Below are 20320 nucleotides of genomic sequence, written 5' to 3' on the forward strand. Positions count from 1 at the left end.
TGGTAGGAAGGGATGAAAAGGACAGAAGTCGCGTTGAATCTTGACGAAGCTGCGAAACTTAGATTTATGATCAATGAGAGTTTTAGATACGAAAGGAATTATCTCCTCTTAAGTAGGTCAAGTCAACACTATGACCATGTGCCGCTTGCTTGGATTGGAATTCAACGAGAGAGAGAGAGAGAGAGAGAGAGAGAGAGAGAGAAGATGACACGGGGTGGTGTGCAAGGGAGGAGGGGGCTGCAGAGTTTGGAGGCACTCTTCACGGGTATTCTGGTCAGTGGAATCCGAAGAGGCAAAGGCTAACCTTGTACAACTGCTGTCCTTTTAACTTCTCTCTCTCTCTCTCTCCCTCTACTCCTTAGCTGGAGAACTGTAACTGACAACGCCATCCTTGCATGTAATGTCATATGTTTCAGCCTCAACATGAGAGAGAGAGAGAGAGAGAGAGAGAGAGAGAGCAGAGCAGTCTGATAAGAGTGAAACTCAGTAGCAGCAGCAGATTTGATTCCATGGAGATTTATGCCCACAAAGACATCACACTGGCTCTGTCTCCTCCAATTCGGCAGTGGATTTAAGGCAGCTCAAGAGGGCGCTGTGGATCCTTTAGGTTACTGGACGGTGGTTTGTTTGTCTGTAAAGAGAGGGAGAGGGAGCAGCTGAAGACAAAAGGTGGCGGACAGGAACAGTTTTGTTCTTTTGCAGTACAGACTGTAATGATTTTTTCCCTCTCTCTCTCTCTCTCTCTGTGTATTTCTTTTTTCTTTTGATTGATGGTGGGATTGGTCTTTTGAGAACAGAAGCAGCCCATAGATCACAATGGAGTTGATGGGTTCCACTTCCACTTGATTGCCGTAACATCATCAGATCACCACAGGATTTTCGAGATTGTGCTTCCCTTTTGGTGTAGTTAGAGCTTGTTCATTGCTTCTTTGGTTGTTTGGGCCGATTAGAACCCAGTCACATGAAGAGATCTGCATTTGTAAGTGTCTCTGTTTCTCCTGCTTCACGCTTGGATTCCTTTTTCCTCTTGACGTCTTGAGGTCAATTGTTGAGCTCTGCAATACGGTTATATCTGAATGGATCTTAGTTTGTGTAAAGCTAGTTGGTTCTCTTTCTTTCTTCTGATACTGGAATGTGGATCTGTGATGGAAAATACATCTGCTTCTAGTATTGAATCTATCATCCCCTTTTCGTTTCTTTCTCATTTTATTGCAATAGCAGGCCTTTGCTGCAACTTGACCTTCCAGTCATGTATAAAAGAGAGTTTTATTGTATCTAATCTGCAGTCTGCATTTTAATACGGTTTTCGATTCACTTATTATTCTATCGATACTTCGATCTTTTGCAGCATCTGAAACAAAATTCGATACACATTGGATATATGATTTCAATCCTGTTCTCAAGCCATTGTGCTATGTTGGATTAATGAACTTTGTAATCCAGATTCATGGTTTCCTAGGCTGGATTATGGAGCATTTTTTTCTCTTACAAATGAATCAAGGGGAGCCTCTTTGGTGAAACTTATCTCTCCCCCTTGACGATTTCCTTGCTGTATTCACCCACCAATGTAAAATCTAGTTACAAGAGAATCAAGTGGGTTTTGATAATATTCTTTTTCCATTTACCTCAAATAATATGACCTATTGAAAAGCATATTACCGGTTCATGAAAGTGATTTAAGTTAGTCATACATTCTGATATAGGTTTTGTTTTCTTCCAATTTTATTTATAAACTGGGATCCTAAATCGATATCATATACTTCCCTTTAGTTTTTCATTTTTTGTTCTGAAAATTGAGTTTGCAAACCCATACTGGAATTGGACCTGCTTAACATTGCACCATTCATGACATCCAACTTTTGACTCTCAATTATATAAGCTAGCATCTCAAGAGATACAAAAGGAGCTGATTGAATTTGGAAGAAACAAATATTTTGAGTTTGATTCTTTCAAGTGATCATGTAGAGGATGGATGCTAGAAAATATTTGTGTTAATTTTCTTTTAACCAAATCCCGAATGATTTTGAGATCATTGTTTTCCTTATTAACCTATGGAATTTTGACTCAGCTGCTAGAAACTCTTATGATTCTTGCAACGGTCGGTCAGTCATCATGGGCTGCCTTGTCTACTTCATCCTGCAAGGAGATGGGATCAAGCACGTACCGGCCACACACTGTCACTGTAACAGAGTTTGGTGCCGTTGGTGATGGTGTCACGCTAAATACCAAAGCCTTTCAGAATGCTATCTTTTATCTCCATTCATTTGCAGATAAGGGTGGGGCGCAGCTGTTTGTGCCTGCTGGAAAGTGGCTGACTGGAAGTTTTAGTCTCATCAGCCATCTCACTATATCACTAGACAAGGATGCCGTAATAATTGGATCCATGGTGAGTGTGTAGTTTCATATCAAATCTATGCTTGCAGTACATGGTAGAAACAGTTTAGATTGCTTTGTCTCCTGCCTTGGTTTTTATATTGGAAACTAGACATGTCCCTGTAACATAAAAACAGCAGGCATCAAGATTACTTGTGAAGACGGTCCGAACTATCTAATATTTGAGGTTGGTTAGACTAGTGGCACTATCAGTTTTTGTCAAGGAGAAGATGTATTATGTGTCTCTTTGAAAAGTTCACAAGTTGTCATGAACTGATGTACTTCAATTTTCTGCACACATCCTTCAGATGATGTAGTTGCCGCTAATTACACTGAAAACTAAATCTGATGTGATACTTCATTTTACTGAAACCCTCCTGTATCGAGGAAAAAAAAAATCTTATGAAAGAAAACTTTGTAGGGTGGCTTGCTTCTATTTATTTTTCTATATTCTCTCTGTTTACATATACAATTGTGTATGATCTGTGAAAAATTATCCATTACGCTTTAATACAGGATTCCTCTGATTGGCCAGTCATTGATCCATTGCCATCATATGGCCGGGGTAGGGAGCTACCTGGTGGAAGACATCAAAGCCTCATACATGGGTCCAACCTGACTGATGTGATAATAACAGGTCAGTAAATCTTGAATGAGTTTTGCCTAATGTTTCTCTCTTAATTTACAGTGGTAATGAGTAATGGCTCAAAAGGCAACCGATATCTTATTAATTATTGTGTAATTTCTATTTAGTGAGCTGTTGTATTGGATGCTTTTGAACATTCCAATTTTATTTTTGCTGGGCATTATTCAAGCAACATCCAAGCGCAACAATCTGAATCTTTATCTTTAAATAGAAAGGCCAGGGAATACATAAGAGTATAGTGTCAAATAGTTGTCCTGATTTGACTACGAACTTGGTTCAGGTAGCAATGGGACTATCAACAACAATCTGTATCTTTAAATAGAAAGGCGAGGGAATGCATAAAGAGTATAGTGCCAAATAATTGTGCTGATTTCACTATGAACTTGTTTCAGGTGGCAATGGGACTATCAATGGCCAAGGCAGCGTTTGGTGGGATTGGTTTAACAACCACATTCTCAACTATACTCGACCACATCTCATAGAACTCATTTACTCAACTGGAGTGGTCATCTCAAATCTTACGTTCATTAACTCACCATTTTGGGCCATCCACCCCGTATATTGCAGGTTTGTCCATCCTAGTGTATGTATTTATTTCTCTTATTAGCTCTGTAGATTGATGTTCGAGTGGAGCTTCTATGAGCTAGGGGAGACCTGAGACTGCTTTTATTGGATTAACAGCCAAGTGCTCATCCAGAATGTTACAATCCTTGCCCCACCCGATTCACCAAACACAGATGGAATAGATCCAGGTAATGATAAAGATCTACAGCTACAAACTGTGGTGATACTATTCAGTATCAAGTAGTCGTAGACTCATAGTAATGATAAAGATCATGTTCAACTGAAGATGTTTATAATTAATTACTTGCTGTTTCATCCAACAAAAAAATGGATAATGCTCATCTTCACTGAAATCCAGTAGCTTGCACCATTTGGTCTTTATATGACTCCTGTTCAGTTGCTAATTTTCATTGTGCCAATACTTCAAACTTTAAAGTTCTCAGTTTTACATTAAAAAAAACTATGGCTTTGCACAGATCATAAGAAAATCATGCACATAGCCTATATTATACTTCTGTGATTATGATTTTGTTGAGATAATCAACTGTATCATATAGACTTGAAACAAAGTGCTGAACTAATGCAATATGGAAAACTTAAGTGCTGAAATATAGACCACTCATCTATGAACTCCACTGTGCAAGCTTGTGTCAAAAATCCTGCAATATAGCTTAATTGCTTGATGCTCATATTCAGGCACTTTTGGAACTTATGATAAAATTTTAATGAAGAAGAATTCCTTGTTAAAAATTTAGTGATGAGTATGTGTACCAATATTTTGTCAATCATTTTAGCTCAAGCAAGGATAAATCACCAAATAGGTAGCTTTCTACTTGTGAGTCCCAATTTTAATATAATGAAAAGTTGAAGATTTTTGCATCTTAAGTTCTTATGCATTTTCAAATTTAAGCATTATTTAGTTATGCAGTAAAGATGCAGGTCAATTCTTATTCTTGTGATCATCATGATGTTTCCTGTCATGGTCTGAGATGCTTGTTCTTTTTATTTCACATTCTAAGATTGAAAATTTTGTTTTTAACATTTGAACTGGTATTGTGTTAATAAAAGAAGTTGGCATGAGTGGCCATGAGTGTTCTGCATATAATTCCCTTGAAATTCTTCTCAAAATTTTGATTATTAAATGTATACAATGATTTCGCTCATGTCATTCAAATGAATCCAGATTCGTCCAGTAATGTCTGCATTGAAGATTGTTACATCAGCACCGGTGATGATCTTATTGTCATCAAGAGTGGATGGGATGAGTATGGCATTTCTTATGCTCATCCAAGCTCCAACATCAGCATCCGACGCATCGTAGGAGAAGCCAAATCAGGTGCAGGCATTGCCTTTGGGAGTGAGATGTCTGGTGGCATATCGGATGTGGAGGCAGAGGACATATCTCTGTTTAATTCATTGTATGGCATCAGAATAAAGACATCTCCAGGACGTGGTGGGTATGTTCAGTACATCCACATCTCCAATGTTGTTCTGAACAATGTCAACATAGCCATTGGTATAACTGGACAATATGGTGAGCACCCAGATGAGAATTTTGATCCAAATGCACTTCCCATTATAAACATGATCACCCTGGAAGACATTAAGGGAACAAATATCAAACATGCTGGCACATTAGAAGGTATTCAAGGTGATAACTTCAGCAGTATTTGCTTGTTCAATGTCCACCTCAATGTGACCTCAAGTTCTCCATGGCAATGCTCATATATCCAAGGCTCTTCTAACTTGGTCTCTCCAGAATCATGTGAGCCACTCAGAAACCCATACCAAACCTCAGTTTGCTACACAGCTAACCATGTAAGAACTCAAAATCTGGTGCAAGCTGCTTGAGTTGCCTGTTCAGAGTTTTGGCATCATCCTAACCCGAGTCTGGCACTGCACACAAAAAAATAATTCATATCAAAGAATGTCCAATTGTCTACAGAATCTGGTACATGCTTTTTTTTTTTTAATTTTGTTTATGTCTCGACATATTGTTTTGACTTCCAGTTGAAATGGTAATGCTTTGTTATCATAACAAGTTCGATATGGCTTGAGAGTATGCTGCAACTGACTTCAGTGCATCCTCACAATAGAATACAGTGACAGTGAGATGTTAAATGGCCTTTTCTGTCTTGTGTTTGCTTATGTTTTCCTGTTTTTGTCAGTAAAAACTCAAAAAATGAGGCTTGAGACATTTATTATTATCAAGCTTTATTTAAGGTTTCCTCAAGAAACATTTCCCCGAGTTGCCTGTGAGGCTATATGTGCTTTTTGCAAGAGATAACCTCTTGATTTCAATTTTCAAACAAACATGTTTTGAGACTAACTAATAAAGTTGTTTCTTATTATACAAACATACAAATAAAGTGAGGTTCAGGCACACTTTTACTACTGGTACTCATAACCTCCTCAACAATGACTAAAGAGCTGCTACTTAAAGCTTAAAAAATCATATTTGCTTTCTGATTTCTAAACAAGTCGAATCACAACCAAAGAGCATCTTAGAACTGCAAGTATTTTATCAGCCAGATTCACCCCAAATTTCTGTAATATAAAAGTAAATGCATCATTAAGAAAAGCAGTTGATCTTATCATTAGATCCAGAAACAAACAAGACAGTTTGCCTTAGTGTCATGGACAAACTTCGAAACAGGATGTTTGATGTAATGCTTATGTATGTCCGTGTCTTTTGGCATGTCCATGCCTTGTACAGCATGTAGAGGGGCGGCCGAAGGCTTAATAGTCCCATTTTAGTTGGGTTGGTGGCCTCTTTAGGCTTGTAAATAAAGGTTGTGTCACGTGGACACGTGCGAGAGATTTTCGGTCTGTAATGGATCATTTTACCCTTTGTTGTGCCACTGTTCAGAGCTTGTAAAGTCTGTTTGTAATTTGCATTGTCTATGAAGTGTTTTTCGGAGATGTTTGCTTGTGGATCCCGATTGAGGCGTTCTTTCTAACCCGTTCTCTTTTTTGGTGGTCCTAAGGGACAATGGGAGGCTTCGGGGAGGCTGACCTTTGCGGACGGACACGCAAGGGTGCCGCACGACTTAGGCAAAACCAGCTAAGTCCGTGACAGATGGTATCAGAGCGGGACAAGCACTCATAGAAACACTTAGCATGCAAACGTGGGGGACCTAGCGGGGCTGCGTTGAGGGCAGTCAGCACACGCGCGACCGTTTGGGGGAAAATGGGCATGGAGATGTAGGGAAAAGGAGTCGCTCAGAGGAGCGGGCATCCGAGATTGACATTCAGAGGAATGACCAACCCTTCGCGCAAGAGGCACCACGAGAACAGGCAAGCTTGGAAGAATGTGGAGCGCACAAAGGTTGGGATGGCTGAGTTTGAGCTACGGCTCAACGTTGACAACCATACTTGATGGTGCTCAAGGCAAGCGAGGCGCTTGGTAAAGGATGAGACCATGCAAGGTGGAATGAGTTGCTCAACGACCAAAAGAGTTATGCAAAGCTCACAGAGGTGAGGGGAATTGCTAACTCGAAGAATTTGGTACTCATGCATGGGCTTGTATGCGGACGATGGAATGTTCATGGTCATCCCAAGGTGACCGAAACTCGGCGCCATGGAGCATTGAAACTTTCTCTTCGGCATGTGAAGGATAAGTCCGTAGGAGGCTGAAGTGTGCAACGAGTTCAGCATGTTGCTAGGCCTTGAGGGGTGCAGTGGGGACTGTATTGACTGGGAGTCGCAATCTAGCAAGTGCGTTTGCAGGAGGCAGAACAATGCACAGTTTGTTCAGCAGATCGGAGTAGTCCAAGGGGACGGTGGTCTCCGAAACGAAGAGAGATGTTGCTCCAACGGGATAGTTATCTAGGAGGGATAAGTCCCGGCTCTCCAGAGGGAGAATCATGTGAGACGGACCTCACATGTTGAGGAGGAGTACCTCAACAAACAACAACTCCACGAAGCTCGATGGACTGAGCAGGCGGCGAGGAGTCGTCGCATGATCTCGCTTGAGAGAATGCATTGGTGGATGCATTGCGAGATCAAGTGGGGGAGCGACCCAAAGCAACACAAATGAAGGCACACTTGGAGTCGATATGGAGATCGGACTCAAGGGAGGGCTGACCCGTGGAATGGTGGGCGCGAGGGCCACCATCGACTCAATGCAAAAACGAGGAAAGGAGCAACTTGGGTATAACTTGGCGAAGTACCCAAGTCGCATGAAGGGAGCCATCATAGAAGTTAGAACATGGAGCAGAGGCGCAGTGCTTTCCCTAGACAGAGGTCAAGGACATGAACTCTTGTAAAGGCAAGAGTAGGATCATGTTGTTCCATGGGTCATTCATTCTATCAGAGAGGACTTATCTTGCATGGTGCCAAAGATGAAGGGAGCTTCTGGGCACATGCACCTTTCTCGAAGGAGCATTTGATGGAGGAACTAAGGCGACTCAATTTGCGGAGGCGAAGTTAGGTTCAGAAGGCCTTAGCACGGGGCAAGAGGACATAGAGGTGGGTACTCTTGAAGAATATGCCACAGTGTTGCCATTCAAGTTGCCATGAAGGAAGCGGTGCGCAGCGGAGATTATGCTGGTAGGGGCAGAGGCCCAGGATCCAGACAATGGTGCACAAATTATAGTGAAGTCGGTGGACTTCGGGAGCTATTAGGCGACGGACTATCCTATAGCGGTGCTTCATCTAGGTGTTGACCCAAGAGTGGGTGGATGAAGGTCGATTGCCAAAGGAGCGAACAAAATCGAAGGTGGAAGAGACCCTGCGATGTATTGGCAGAGGCCACACATGGAGGGTTCACAATTCGAGTTTATTCCACAAGGATCGGAATGTAATGGAGATGTCACCAGGAGGCGACATGGTGCAGCGGATCGTGGTGGAACAGTTCATGGCAAGGAAATACACACGACTTAGTCCCGTGAGGGACTAAATCATACGGAGGTATGATCGGGAGCTATTGGAAGCTCCACTTCGGTGAACAACACGACGACAAGAAGGGCTATGGATTCAAGGAGTGAAGGCCATGGTACCGCAGAGGCGGGTCTTCCGGGCGTGCATCGAATTTTGCATTGGATGGAAACCTTGGTCATCAGCATATGGGGGCTGTGTTCCACTAAGGGAAAAAGTTCAAATGCAAGTACTAGTGAGTCCCATGGGAGGGACTTGATCATGCAGAGGTATGATCGAAGCAGCTGGAGAGTTGGACTGCTCCAGAGCTCATATTCGCTTAAGGGAGCCCGACAAGTCAGAGGACAAGGCCGAGTAAGCGAACGTTGCTACCAAGGAAGCTAAGGAGAACAGAATCGGTGCAAACTCTACAACGTGATGGCAGAGGCCATGCATGGGAGTTGCAGTCTGTCTTTCCATCGACCAAACAGACTGCTTGGAGAACACAGAGGTGTTGAAGCAGGGGGTCGAAAGGGGCGAGGAAGCAACGACGAGTCCAGAGGGACTTAGCTACCCAAAGTCAAGCAATCAGTTAGAATGGAGGTGGACTCGGAGGAGTGTTACAGAGGCATATCTACTGATTGTGAAGAAAAGGGATGTAGATGTGAGGCGACGGATAGTAGTGCCATGGGCATGGCAGCGCCATGGTACCACAAAGGCGGGACTTCCGTGAAGGTCATTGATCCCTTGCTCTCATGGAGGGAGAGCGCTTGGTCGTGAAAGGGGCCGAGGAGGTGGAGCATGAAGAGGCAATCTCCAAGTACCGAGACAAGGCTGAAGGGCAAAGGCCGAGGAACTTCGTAAGACCGGTGTCAATGTGCTTCTCATCAAGATAGCCGAAAGTGAAGGACTTTGGGTCATGCAAGAGTGCATAACCAAGGAACGAAGCAGGCAGTACGCGGTGTTGTACCTTCGCTACTCAAGGGAGTAGGCGGCAGGGTTGATGGAGAAGACGGTACAATCCCAGAGGCGACCAAACCTATGAGAGAATTACTCCAAGTTGGGGTGAAAAACTTCCTGCATTCCAGAAGTTCGATGGCATTGAGAAGGTGAATCACAGTAGCTAACTCAACGCAAGGAGTGCAAACACTTCAAGTGCTTCAAAAGTGTGAGCAAAGAGCAGGCGAAGGCTAGTAACCAGCTCGATGCATGGAGTACAACCTAGAGGAGGCGGGCGAAGTCAAGTAACCTTTGCCTTCTCAACCCTTAAGAGAATGGGCGAAACCGAGTACCCCAATTCTCTTATCTATCCAACAGAGGAGCTCTGCACAAGTTCAAAGACCATTCGAAGATAATGAAAGACAATAGTTGTCAAATCCTCACCAATAGTGATCAATGTTACTGAGAGTAGATTGTCCGCTTCATTTCCTAACGAAATGTCAATCGAAAGCGGAAGTGATGCGAACCTACTTGGATGTGACAACTAAGGGAAAGAAGAGTCAATGAGTAAATTTTGTGGAGGAAGGACCCAAAACATCAGAAGTTTGCGAGACGATGCTCGTTAAAGCTCCAACAAGCATCCACCTAGTTCAAGCAGCATGAGGAATTTGAGAGACTGGCGCAGTAAGGATGGTCTTTTCCTTCATCTGGCGGATCCGCAGGAATCAACAATGATTAACACAACTCAGCCAACCCCACACCAGAGTCAGAGTCATTGGTGAGTTGCAGCAGCATGGCGGATCAAAGGTTCAACTACTCAAAAACAGCAGCGGAGAGCAGCTGGGAGCCAAGAGGCGCATTGTAGTTGGAGCAGAAGATTGAAGACTCAGCAAAGGCGAGGAGTTGCAGTGTCGGCAAAGGCTTCAACGAGGACGTCGAAGGAATAAGTGGGGGAGAATGTCACGGACAAACTTCGAAACAGGATGTTTGATGTAATGCTTATGTATGTCCGTGTCTTTTGGCATGTCCATGCCTTGTACAACATGTAGAGGGGCGGCCGAAGGCTTAATAGTCCCATTTTAGTTGGGTTGGTGGCCTCTTTAGGCTTGTAAATAAAGGTTGTGTCATGTGGACACGTGCGAGAGATTTTCGGTCTGTAATGGATCATTTTACCCTTTGTTGTGCCACTGTTCAGAGCTTGTAAAGTCTGTTTGTAATTTGCATTGTCTATGAAGTGTTTTTCGGAGATGTTTGCTTGTGGATCCCGATTGAGGCATTCTCTTTAACCCGTTCTCTCTTTTGGTGGTCCTAAGGGACAATGGGAGGCTTCGGGGAGGCTGACCTTTGCGGACGGACACGCAAGGGTGCCGCACGACTTAGGCAAAACCAGCTAAATCCGTGACATTAGGGTAGCCTCAAATCTGCTAATAGTGTGATGTTGCCTGTCAGATATTAGTTATAACTTATAACACCATATGTCAGACAGATTCGAGGTCAGATAGAAGAGAAGGAAATGTAGATGGGGGAACTTGTTTATGATTTGTTTCATCTTAGATCTTTTTCTTCCATTTCCTCTATGGAGGGCAATGACACAAGATGTTCCGTGGATTACTGAAGATCCGGGAAGCAGTAGCAGATGGGAATTGGGTGGTCAATTTTCAGTTTCTCTAATTCATTATAATCTTGCATGTGTTGTCTCAATGGCCAGCCTATTATCTTTCCTGTTATTAAACTAATTCTTTTTTGAACTATATGTAGTTTAATAAAATTCTGAAACTGTTCTCTTGCACCATATGTTGTGGATATGGAATAACTTCTGTCAACTGCTGTCATGCTCATAGCACATTGAACTGTTGAGTTAGACATACAAGAAGGTATCTTAGGATTTTTCCTATAGCATTCGCTTCTTGTATCAATTCTCAAGAAATTTTCCCTCATAATAGAAAGTCGTGTACATGAAACACTCAAAGAAGTTTGATCTAGTCCAAACAGTCAGTTTAAGATTCTTTCTTGTGACTTCACAAATGCATCATTTTTTATCCATAAAAGTGGCATTGCTAGGATTCTTTTAGAACATCCAGTATCATCCGTTGGTAAAGATCAGTTATTTGCTGTCAGAATTCTTTGAAAACTAGCTACTTAGCTGTTGAGTATTCATAAATGATTCTAGTAATTACAGGAGATTATCAATGTTCCGTCAAATTCTTCACTTGAACATATTTTTAGATTCTGTCACCAGAATCAGGTTAACTTCATATAAATTTCATGCAACAAAGTGAAGAATAAAACAAATTTATTATTGCCTGCAAGAAAGAGCCATACATTGCATTACTAAGAAAAGGAACTTCTTGATGGATTTATAAGCATCAATATCATAAAACAAAAACACCACAAGAACACCATAAAAAAATGAATAATAAGTAACAATTAGATGAAACCTTATATATATTATTCTGCTAGTCAAGCTAAGAACTAGAAAGCAAGCATATCCTTCCTTCCAGGTATCCTGCCAAAAGATTTCATTCAACAGAAGAGGAAGGATCCCAAGCACATGACTATGACCTTTATGTACATGATCAGCAGCCACAGAGATCACACACAAATTTCTCATTCTAGATCATTTGATTTCTTGTTTGCTTTTTACTGACATATTTTTTGAACTTGGTGATTTTCCCATCATTATCTTCTTTGCTTTAATGAGTGACTGCTTGAGCTTTGATATTATGTTATTTGAATGTCGTTGGGAGGGCTTAGCTGGGATGTCCTGTTTAGGAGCCTCTCCTTCTACCTTCATAACATCAGCACATTTCGGAGTCATAATTAAGTTTTCATCTTTAGGATTCTCTGTTCCTTCTTCATCTTGAGCACCTTCTTTATCCTTCTCAGCATCCATAGTTCTAGTAGCACCTAATGCAGCAACCACATTTGTCTCTTTGTCAAGATCTCTGACAGTCTCAGCATAATTTTCCTTGCTTGTAATGCTCTCATCCTTGCTTTCCTTGACAATTGAACATTCATAATCTTTTGCCTCTTTACCCTTCTCAGCATCCATAGTTCTAGTAGCACCTAATGCAGCAACCACATTTGTCTCTTTGTCAAGATCTCTGACAGTCTCAGCATAATTTTCCTTGCTTGTAATGCTCTCATCCTTGCTTTCCTTGACAATTGAACATTCATAATCTTTTGCCTCTTTACCCTTCTCCTGAGTCACTTCATGACCTTCAGATATTTTATCTTGCACAGGAAAGACATTTGAAGCATCACTATTAATACCGGCATAATTGGTGATCTCACCTAAAGTTATCTTATTTCTTGCAGAGTTTTTACACTTTTCTTTGACCATTTCATTACCTGTGGAAGATTTATCAAGCTCTGACGAGACTTCAGCCATTCCAAAAGCTTCGATCAAAGACGTCTTTTCGCTTTCCAGGTTCTCAACCTTGCTCTCCCCTACTACTTCAGCAACAACAGAGTAGCCCTCTAACTCTGTTGAGTTTTTCAGATTATCTTCTTTTGTTCCATCTACTATTTCAGGAACTTCTAAATTTCTCTTTCCATCCAATGCTACATCAGCTGTTTCAATACCACAATCGAGATTTTTTGAAGTCTCCAATAAAGTCGCTCTATCATCTTTTAAGCTCTTATCATCAATGTCCTTGACCTTTGCTACAACTTGTGAAGGATCATTCTTCTCTCGGACCATGTAAGCTTCTTCAGGGCCTTTCACTTCCTTGAAGTGTATTTCAGAAATTTCACCAGGAGCATCAACACCGTTTGGGTTATCTGTGGAAGTATTGCTTCCAAAAATATCATCTTTCTTGTCCTCAAACTTTTGAGTGCTCACATTAGCTTTTTCTCGTTCTAATGGAACTTCGGCAGTCAAACTAGCAGAATCAACTTCGTTTGTTTCAGTCATTGATTGTTCCTCAACTTCTGTCAACTTGTCTTTCTTCTCATATATGACTTCAGCTTTTGGTTGTGTGATCTCATCGGCAATTTGAATAGCTGAAGTGAGATTTGTTGACTGGGTAATATTTGCAGTAGCATGAGGTTTAGGCATGCCAAAGTCAGTTGCATCTTCTTTCACTGGATTTATTATAGCCACCACATCAGCCTCACTTAAATTATTTAAATCGTTATCCTCTTCTATTGCAACTGTTACCATATCATTTTCTTCCTTTACTGCAACTTGCACAGTGTCACTAGTAGCATCCACTTCATTTGCCTGGTTCATTTTTCGTTCTTCGACTTTTGGTTCTTTAATTTCTGTTACTGCTTCTTGCTTGACATCTATGGTTTTAGCTTCAATCTCTCTACTTTCTTCAGTAGTTATAATAGTTGAACTAGTGCTACTAGATTCTGTTGGATGAACAACAGCAGGAACTACCAGCACATCAGAATCATCTGCAACTTCTTCCACTGGATCATTCTTCTCTTCTACCATGGCAACATCTTCAGGGTCTTTCACTTCCTCAAAAGGGGTTTCAAGAATTTCACCAGTCACATCGACACCATTTGGTATCTCTATGGAAGTCTTGTCTTCTAAACAATCATCCTTTTTATCCCCAATTATCTCAATGTTCACATCTGCAGTCAAACCAGCAGGGTCAACTTTGCTTGTTTCAGCGATCGACTGTTCTTCATTTTCTATCAACTTGTCTTGTGTGACCTCATCAAAAGCTTGAATAGATGAAGTGCCATTTGTTGACAGAGGGGTATTTGCAGTAGCAAGAGGTTCCATATGAGCCTCACTCAAATTGTGCAAACTGCTATCCTTATCCTCAACCATCTCAGCTGTTACAGTATCCTTGTCTTCCTTTACTGCAACCTCCACAGTTTCACTGGTAGCATCAACTTCATTTGCCTGATTCATTGCTTGTTCTTCAACTTCAGGTTCATCAATTTCAGTAAATGCTTCTTGCTTGCCGTCTACAATTTTAGCTTCTAGCCCTTGAGTTTCCTCAATAGTTTTAATAGCTGAAGTAGTATTACTGGACTCAATTGGATCAACAAAAGCGGCAACTTTAGACACTTCAGAGTCAGCTGCAACTTCTTTCACTGGATATGTAGCCTCCAATGGAATCTCATTCTTATTTTCCAAACCGTCATCCTTGTCCTTGACCATTTCAAGACTTACAACACTGCTGTCTTCCTTGGTTGAGACATCAACAGTCTCACTAGAAGAACTAGCTCCATTTACCTGATCCATTACTGGTTCTTCAATATCTCTAAATTCTTGTTTGTCATCTGTGATTCCAACTTCTATCTTTACAGTCTCTTCAGCACTTCCAACAGCTGAAGTAGCAGCAGCAATCTCAATCAGGTTTATGACATCAGGAACTTCAGAAAAACCAGCAACAGCTGCAACTTCTTTCACTCCGTCTTCGATTGTTCTGCTCTCTGTTCGTTCTTCCATGGTATCCTTCATGATCTCTCCAGCTCCATCAGATGATTCAAGAAAATCTGGAACCATTTCTATGCTTTCTGATGCAAAATTCTCAACTTTCATGTCATCTTCTGAGCTGTTTGAGTTGCTTATCTTTTGCTCTGAAGAATCACCAGTGACATGAGCATCAACCAAGAATTCTTCAAATTGGGAATCCTCCCCACTTTCTTTGGGTGCAGACTCCGCGGTAGTGCATGACAAAACTGGCTCTTCCTTTTTGTCCTCTGTTTCTGAGATTGGAACTTTGGAGATATCTGAAGCCACTTGACCTTTGACACCTTCAGATTCTTGTTCTTCAACCAAAATCTCACCTGCATTCCCTTCTCCATCTTCTACTGGTCCTGGTGACAGTTCTTGCGTGTCAGATTCATGTTGTTTCTTTGATTCATCTTCTCTTTTCTCTGAAGAAACTGAAATGCCAGCTTTTTGTTGAGGATCTGCTTCATCTTCCACAACCTGAGCAGACAAAGCCACTGAATCTGACATCTCATTGTTACTAGATTCTGTATCCTTTTTCACATCCTCAACAATGGATTCATTCTTTTCTCTGGATTTTTCTTCTGCTTCAGTGGCAACAGCAGCTTCAACATCTGTTGAACACACCATCTTTAGCTTTTCTTCCTCATCCATCTTTTTAGGTTCTTTTGGATGGGAATTAGTCTCTCCATTCATGTCTATCTCCTCGTTGATAACTCTTTTCTCCTCAACAATCTGCAGATTTTTTTAATAGTCGGATATAAATTGAAAAAAGAAAAAAATATTTGCATGAAATTCCTGCATGCCTCAACTGCAATCAATATACAAATGCTAACAGGCATTTAATCAACATTTTAAGAATATTCAAATATTTTGTCTTGAAATTCCAAAGGAGCCGAGACACATGATATTATAATATCATGCCAAAGCATTTCAATGTTTCTTCTAGTGATTTTGAAATAAGAAAGATTTTGTGGTGCTTGGATGCTAAAAAAAGAATGTTTTTTTTAATATTAAGCAGGTTTCTTACATACATCTAAACATTTTATTTTCTTTTTTTTTTTTGCATGAAGAAGAAGAGAAATTGAAGTCTGCCAAAACATTGCTTCCTTTTCTTGAAGTTATTGAAGTAGAAACCTGAGTTAGTGTAAAACCTTCTAATTATAATAATTTCAGAAGCAACTCAAACATTTCAAAAAAAAAAAAGAAAAAAATCCAGAAACAATGTCACCCACATATTCCAAGTTCTTCAATGTAATTTGTGTGTGTGTGTGTGTGAGAGAGAGAGAGAGAGAGAGAGAGAGAGAGAGAGAGAGATCAAACCAATTCTAAGTGGATCATATAAGCAATTATCAGTATTATTCCTCAAATAAGGAAAATTAATGCAGTGTTCAGAAATAAAAACCATACTACTTATCCACTGAACAACAGAATGAAGAACATAAAAGTGGATCATCAGATAGAATGGAGATTGGTGATTTTAAGAACTACACACTGATGAAGCTGCTCCATGTCAAGTGACCAATCTATTGCAACACAAAAAATACTTTATGTTCACATCATGCCACAAAAGTGTTTTGACAAAGGACAATTCCTCTTCAATGAAGTGCATCAAGATGAGGTAATAATAGACTCAAGTTGTTGAAGAGAACATTGAAAAGTTAGACACTCCTCATTTACAGGATAGTTAATAAATTGCAATTTCTTATTGAAAGGTATAAAACAGAGAAGGCTCTTCAAAACTTTCTTGAGAGATTGAAAGAAATGATAAATTACTTCATTCAGATTCAGTGGTCATTAAGAAAGCAAAATGAGAACAGCCTGATCTCATGATTGATGAGCACTTAGAGAAATTTAGAAGTTGTGACCAAAAATAGACAAACTGTAAAAAAAAAAAATAATAATAAACACAGAAAATTGAGGTAATGAGAAATCTGATATCTGATCAAAGCTTTCTCCCAGCAGCACAACCCAAAAAGACTCTTGTCAATAATTATCAGGATGGATGTAGAGGCTAACTATTTCAGGTACCTCATCAGTTGTTTGATCTGTTGGCACAGCCTCAGACTCCATGGATTTGGGCAAGCTCAAGGAATCCTTCAGCTTCAGGAGGAAGAGGAGGAGTCAAAGAAGAGGAGAGCAGACAAGAAGAGATACTTCAGATTTGGTACAGTGAAGTAAAAAAAGGACCACAAGTTCAATTATGGAGTGAACAGTCCATGAGCTCTACAAAATAAGGCAACAGAAATCCTCCTTAAACCTCTTCTTCAAGAATTTAAATGCCCATTATATAACTGAACAGTCATCATTAATATGAATTCAATTGTACTAATTAGAAATATCAATTCTAGGAATATAATAGATTAAAATGACATGTTTGTTCTTTGTTGATCATATGTCATAAACAGATATATTCCAGAAAAAATGATGTAATTGTCATGGTGATCATAAAGTAGACCAGAGGGAGTGAATCAGGCATCCATGGAGGAAGGAGGACTGAATCATCAGCTGTTAAAGGTATGACAGCACATTCTTTTCTTCTTTTTCCTGCAGTGGCAGGCTGCAGGAGGGCATGAGGTGATGAGCCCACCAGGCTTTTCCAAGGAGAAAGTGTTGCATGGTACTCCTCTGATGATGCTCAGCCAGGTGATGTGGTTTCAGCTTAGATTGCTGTTATGGTCACATAAGATCAATCACTGTCTCTCTTCAGCTACAGTAATCAAGATTTGCTAAGCAGCAGAAGAAGAAACTAATATAATCTTCTGTTATTGGATTGTTAATAAGTTGAAATTGCAGGTTTCCTCACTCCAGATGTCAGATATAAATGCAAAACAGAGTATGGAAATAATTAATGGAAAAGATTATTGCAAGCAAGAAAACAAAACACTGATAAGAACACAAAACCAAGTTGGAATCTTGTAGATTAAGTATATTAGAATACTGAAAAATTAATATTAATGAAAGAGAATTACTTCAAGCAAAAAGGAAAGAGATCACTGATGAGAACACAAAACCAAGTTATAAATAAGCTAAAAATCCATTGGATTATGTGAAGATTAGAACAAGAGCTGAGTTTTTCCCATGTCAAACACAGCATTTTCCAAAACAAAAAAATGTGCTATTGATGCATTATGGATGAAATAGCTGTAGCATTAATTTCATGTGTGCTTGTGTTGCACAAGAAGGGTCATAATCAATCTTATCTCCCCCTTCTGTTCTTCTGTTTTCTCTTCTTCCCCTTCTTCTTGGATGGCCCAGGAAAAGAAAAGATGCCTCGAAAGATGTGCTGGTGACTGCATGCCACGGTCCCAAAAGATGCAGAAAAGGTGATGAGATGGGGCACGCATCAGCACATGTTCTGCCATGAGCGGGGAGGAGCTACCATCATTTGCCAGCAGTGATCTCTGAACTCCCACCATGGGCTGCTCGATGGGTTCCCTGTTCCCCATGTTGCTTTCCCTCTGGCTGTAGGTGGGTGACGAAGCCCTGCTAATGCCCACATAAAGCTCAGCATTTGGTAGGTTTGGACAGCTGAAAGCCATGCGCTGAGCTGCTCAATGGTGCCCGAGTTGGTCCAGAGTTGCTTTCCACTGCTGCAGTGACATGCCCGGAGTGGGAGACTCGAGTAGATGACAAGTTGTATCATATCAAGATGATAGTTTTGATGGGTGAAGTGTAAGCAGAAAACATACAACCAAACACATTTGACAATGGCAATGCAGTCACAACAGTCCTTCACAATTCTGACAGACTGATTCATTTGTTGGTTGTGAATGAAGCTTCCAAGCTCTCATCTTAATCAATGTGCTTTGTCTCTTGATGATCTAAAGTTCTGACCTTCTGTTCCTCATCTTCATGTCGCCTAGCAAAAGGAAGTGGAGTTCCTTGATGACTCAAAGTTCTTCTCAGATACTGGGTGGGTGGCAGAAGAAATGCTTGTCGTTCTCATGCATCAGTATCCTAATTGTTTTCCAGCTATGATTGTGGGTGACAGATACCCCTAATTTTGAATATTTGTATCTTCCACTTGTATTTATGATCACCACAAAGATGTGATCAGAGATAGATTGGCAGAAGAAAAGCTTGTCATTCTCATGCATCAGTATCTTAATTGGTTTCCAGCTATGATTGTGGGTGACAGATAACACTAACTTTGCAGATTTGTATCTTCCACTTGTATTTATGATCACCACAAGGATGTGATCAGAGATAGAGTGGAGATTTCTAAGGTGCTCTTTGAATCATACAAGACATCATGATGATTTTATTATGCAGGATTTTTAAGAGGATGATTCACTCAAAGTAAGTCTCTCAAACATCATCTATAAAACTAAGACATTCAGGTGTGACCAACATTATCATTGGACACTTAAATATATAAATAGATTTTAAAAATCGAACCATAAGAAATTCATATTTATAAAGAATACTAATTTTAAATATTGACCATATTGATCATTATAATAATTCTAGCAAACTTTCACTGAACTTTTTGAATAAACATTATTTCTAATGCTATATTAAGTCTTTCAAAATATTATGCTCAAGCAAAAAAAAAAAAAAAAGGCATATATATTGCACTATTATGGAGCAAATATTGAAAGTTTTAAGATCAATCCATATGGTCTTTTTTTTTCCTTGAAGTCTTTTAGTTAAATAGCTAAAAAGCAATCTTTCTCTATTTATCATGTTTATCGCTAAAAAAACTTAATTAAATAAATCACTAATTTTTCATTGTGTTGTCACATAATTAACATGAGTTGATGTCAAATTGGTCCTTAAGACTGATCTATGTCTCTCCTACATTAATCTTGAATTAAAACCTAGATTTGAGTTTTTTTTTTTTTTAAATCTTGACATCCAAATTATCATGAACAAGGTTAATTAAATATTATCTTCTATATTAAAAAAAATATATATATTTGAATCTATATAGTTCTAAAAATGAAATAAAGAATCTCATTTGCACTAATGTTGTATTGACAAAAAATACAACATATGACATTATGTGCTAAATTGACATTAAAGTGATGGGCACAAAGATAATTTTAATATTTATTTTTATTTTTAATAACTTTATCTATTTTAAAAGATAATTTTAATATTTTTTACTAAAAATAGAAAGGATATTGAAATTATCTTATTGCTCATCACATTCGTGTTAATTCAATATATTATGTCATATGTTATATTTTTCGTCAATGCAATCGATGACATTAACGCAAATGAGATTATTTGTTTTACTTTTAGAACTATAGAAATCTCAGAATAATTTTTTTAAGTATAAATTTATAAATAGATTTTGAATATCGAACCATAAGAAGTTCATATTTATAAAGAATATTAATTTAAAATATTGACCATATTGATCATTATAATAATTCTAGCAGAATTTCTTGGATGGTATAAAATAAACATTATTTATAATACTATATTAAGTCTTTTAAAATATTATGCTCAATAAAAAAAAAGACTTATATATTGCACCATGATGGAACAAATTTTGAAAGTTTTAAGAT

General features: G+C 39.5%; 2 protein-coding genes across 3 annotated transcripts; one reads left to right on the forward strand and one right to left on the reverse strand.

Moving 5' to 3' along the window:
* Positions 1–365: 365 nt before the first annotated feature.
* On the forward strand, positions 366–12830 carry LOC103974759 (probable polygalacturonase). Its single transcript, XM_065095177.1, has 8 exons — positions 366–710; positions 798–979; positions 2069–2386; positions 2890–3010; positions 3412–3586; positions 3701–3771; positions 4767–5534; positions 12698–12830. The coding sequence occupies exons 2-7, from the start codon at positions 962–964 to the stop codon at positions 5432–5434; spliced, it is 1371 nt and encodes a 456-aa protein (XP_064951249.1). The 5' UTR covers positions 366–710; positions 798–961; the 3' UTR covers positions 5435–5534; positions 12698–12830.
* LOC135605278 (uncharacterized) lies at positions 11790–18648 on the reverse strand. 2 transcript variants are annotated; one of them, XM_065095175.1, is made up of 3 exons: positions 16833–18645; positions 12731–15536; positions 11790–12613 (listed from the first exon to the last, which is right to left on the reverse strand). In XM_065095175.1, exons 1-3 carry the CDS (start codon positions 16872–16874, stop codon positions 11997–11999), a joined length of 3465 nt encoding a protein of 1154 aa, XP_064951247.1. In that variant the 5' UTR covers positions 16875–18645; the 3' UTR covers positions 11790–11996. The 2 variants fall into 2 exon arrangements, with proteins under 2 accessions (XP_064951247.1, XP_064951246.1); XM_065095174.1 differs by having other exon boundaries at positions 11790–15536; positions 16833–18648.
* Between the last annotated feature and the right edge of the window lie 1672 nt (positions 18649–20320).

The sequence above is a fragment of the Musa acuminata genome, chromosome BXJ2-2, assembly GCF_036884655.1.
Source record: "Musa acuminata AAA Group cultivar baxijiao chromosome BXJ2-2, Cavendish_Baxijiao_AAA, whole genome shotgun sequence".
Classification (NCBI taxonomy): Eukaryota; Viridiplantae; Streptophyta; class Magnoliopsida; order Zingiberales; family Musaceae; genus Musa; species Musa acuminata.

What these genes read in the sequence shown, in the direction of transcription:
- LOC103974759 (XM_065095177.1), top strand. An exon ending in CCGTAATAATTGGATCCATG is followed by an intron (nt 2,387 to 2,889) that starts GTGAGTGTGTAG and finishes GCTTTAATACAG; the next exon opens with GATTCCTCTGATTGGCCAGT. An exon ending in ATCCACCCCGTATATTGCAG is followed by an intron (nt 3,587 to 3,700) that starts GTTTGTCCATCC and finishes TTGGATTAACAG; the next exon opens with CCAAGTGCTCATCCAGAATG.
- LOC135605278 (XM_065095174.1), bottom strand. Translation starts at nt 16,874, where the DNA reads ATGGAGTCTGAGGCTGTGCCAACAGATCAAACAACTGATGAG. An exon ending in CAGATCAAACAACTGATGAG is followed by an intron (nt 15,537 to 16,832) that starts GTACCTGAAATA and finishes AAAAATCTGCAG; the next exon opens with ATTGTTGAGGAGAAAAGAGT.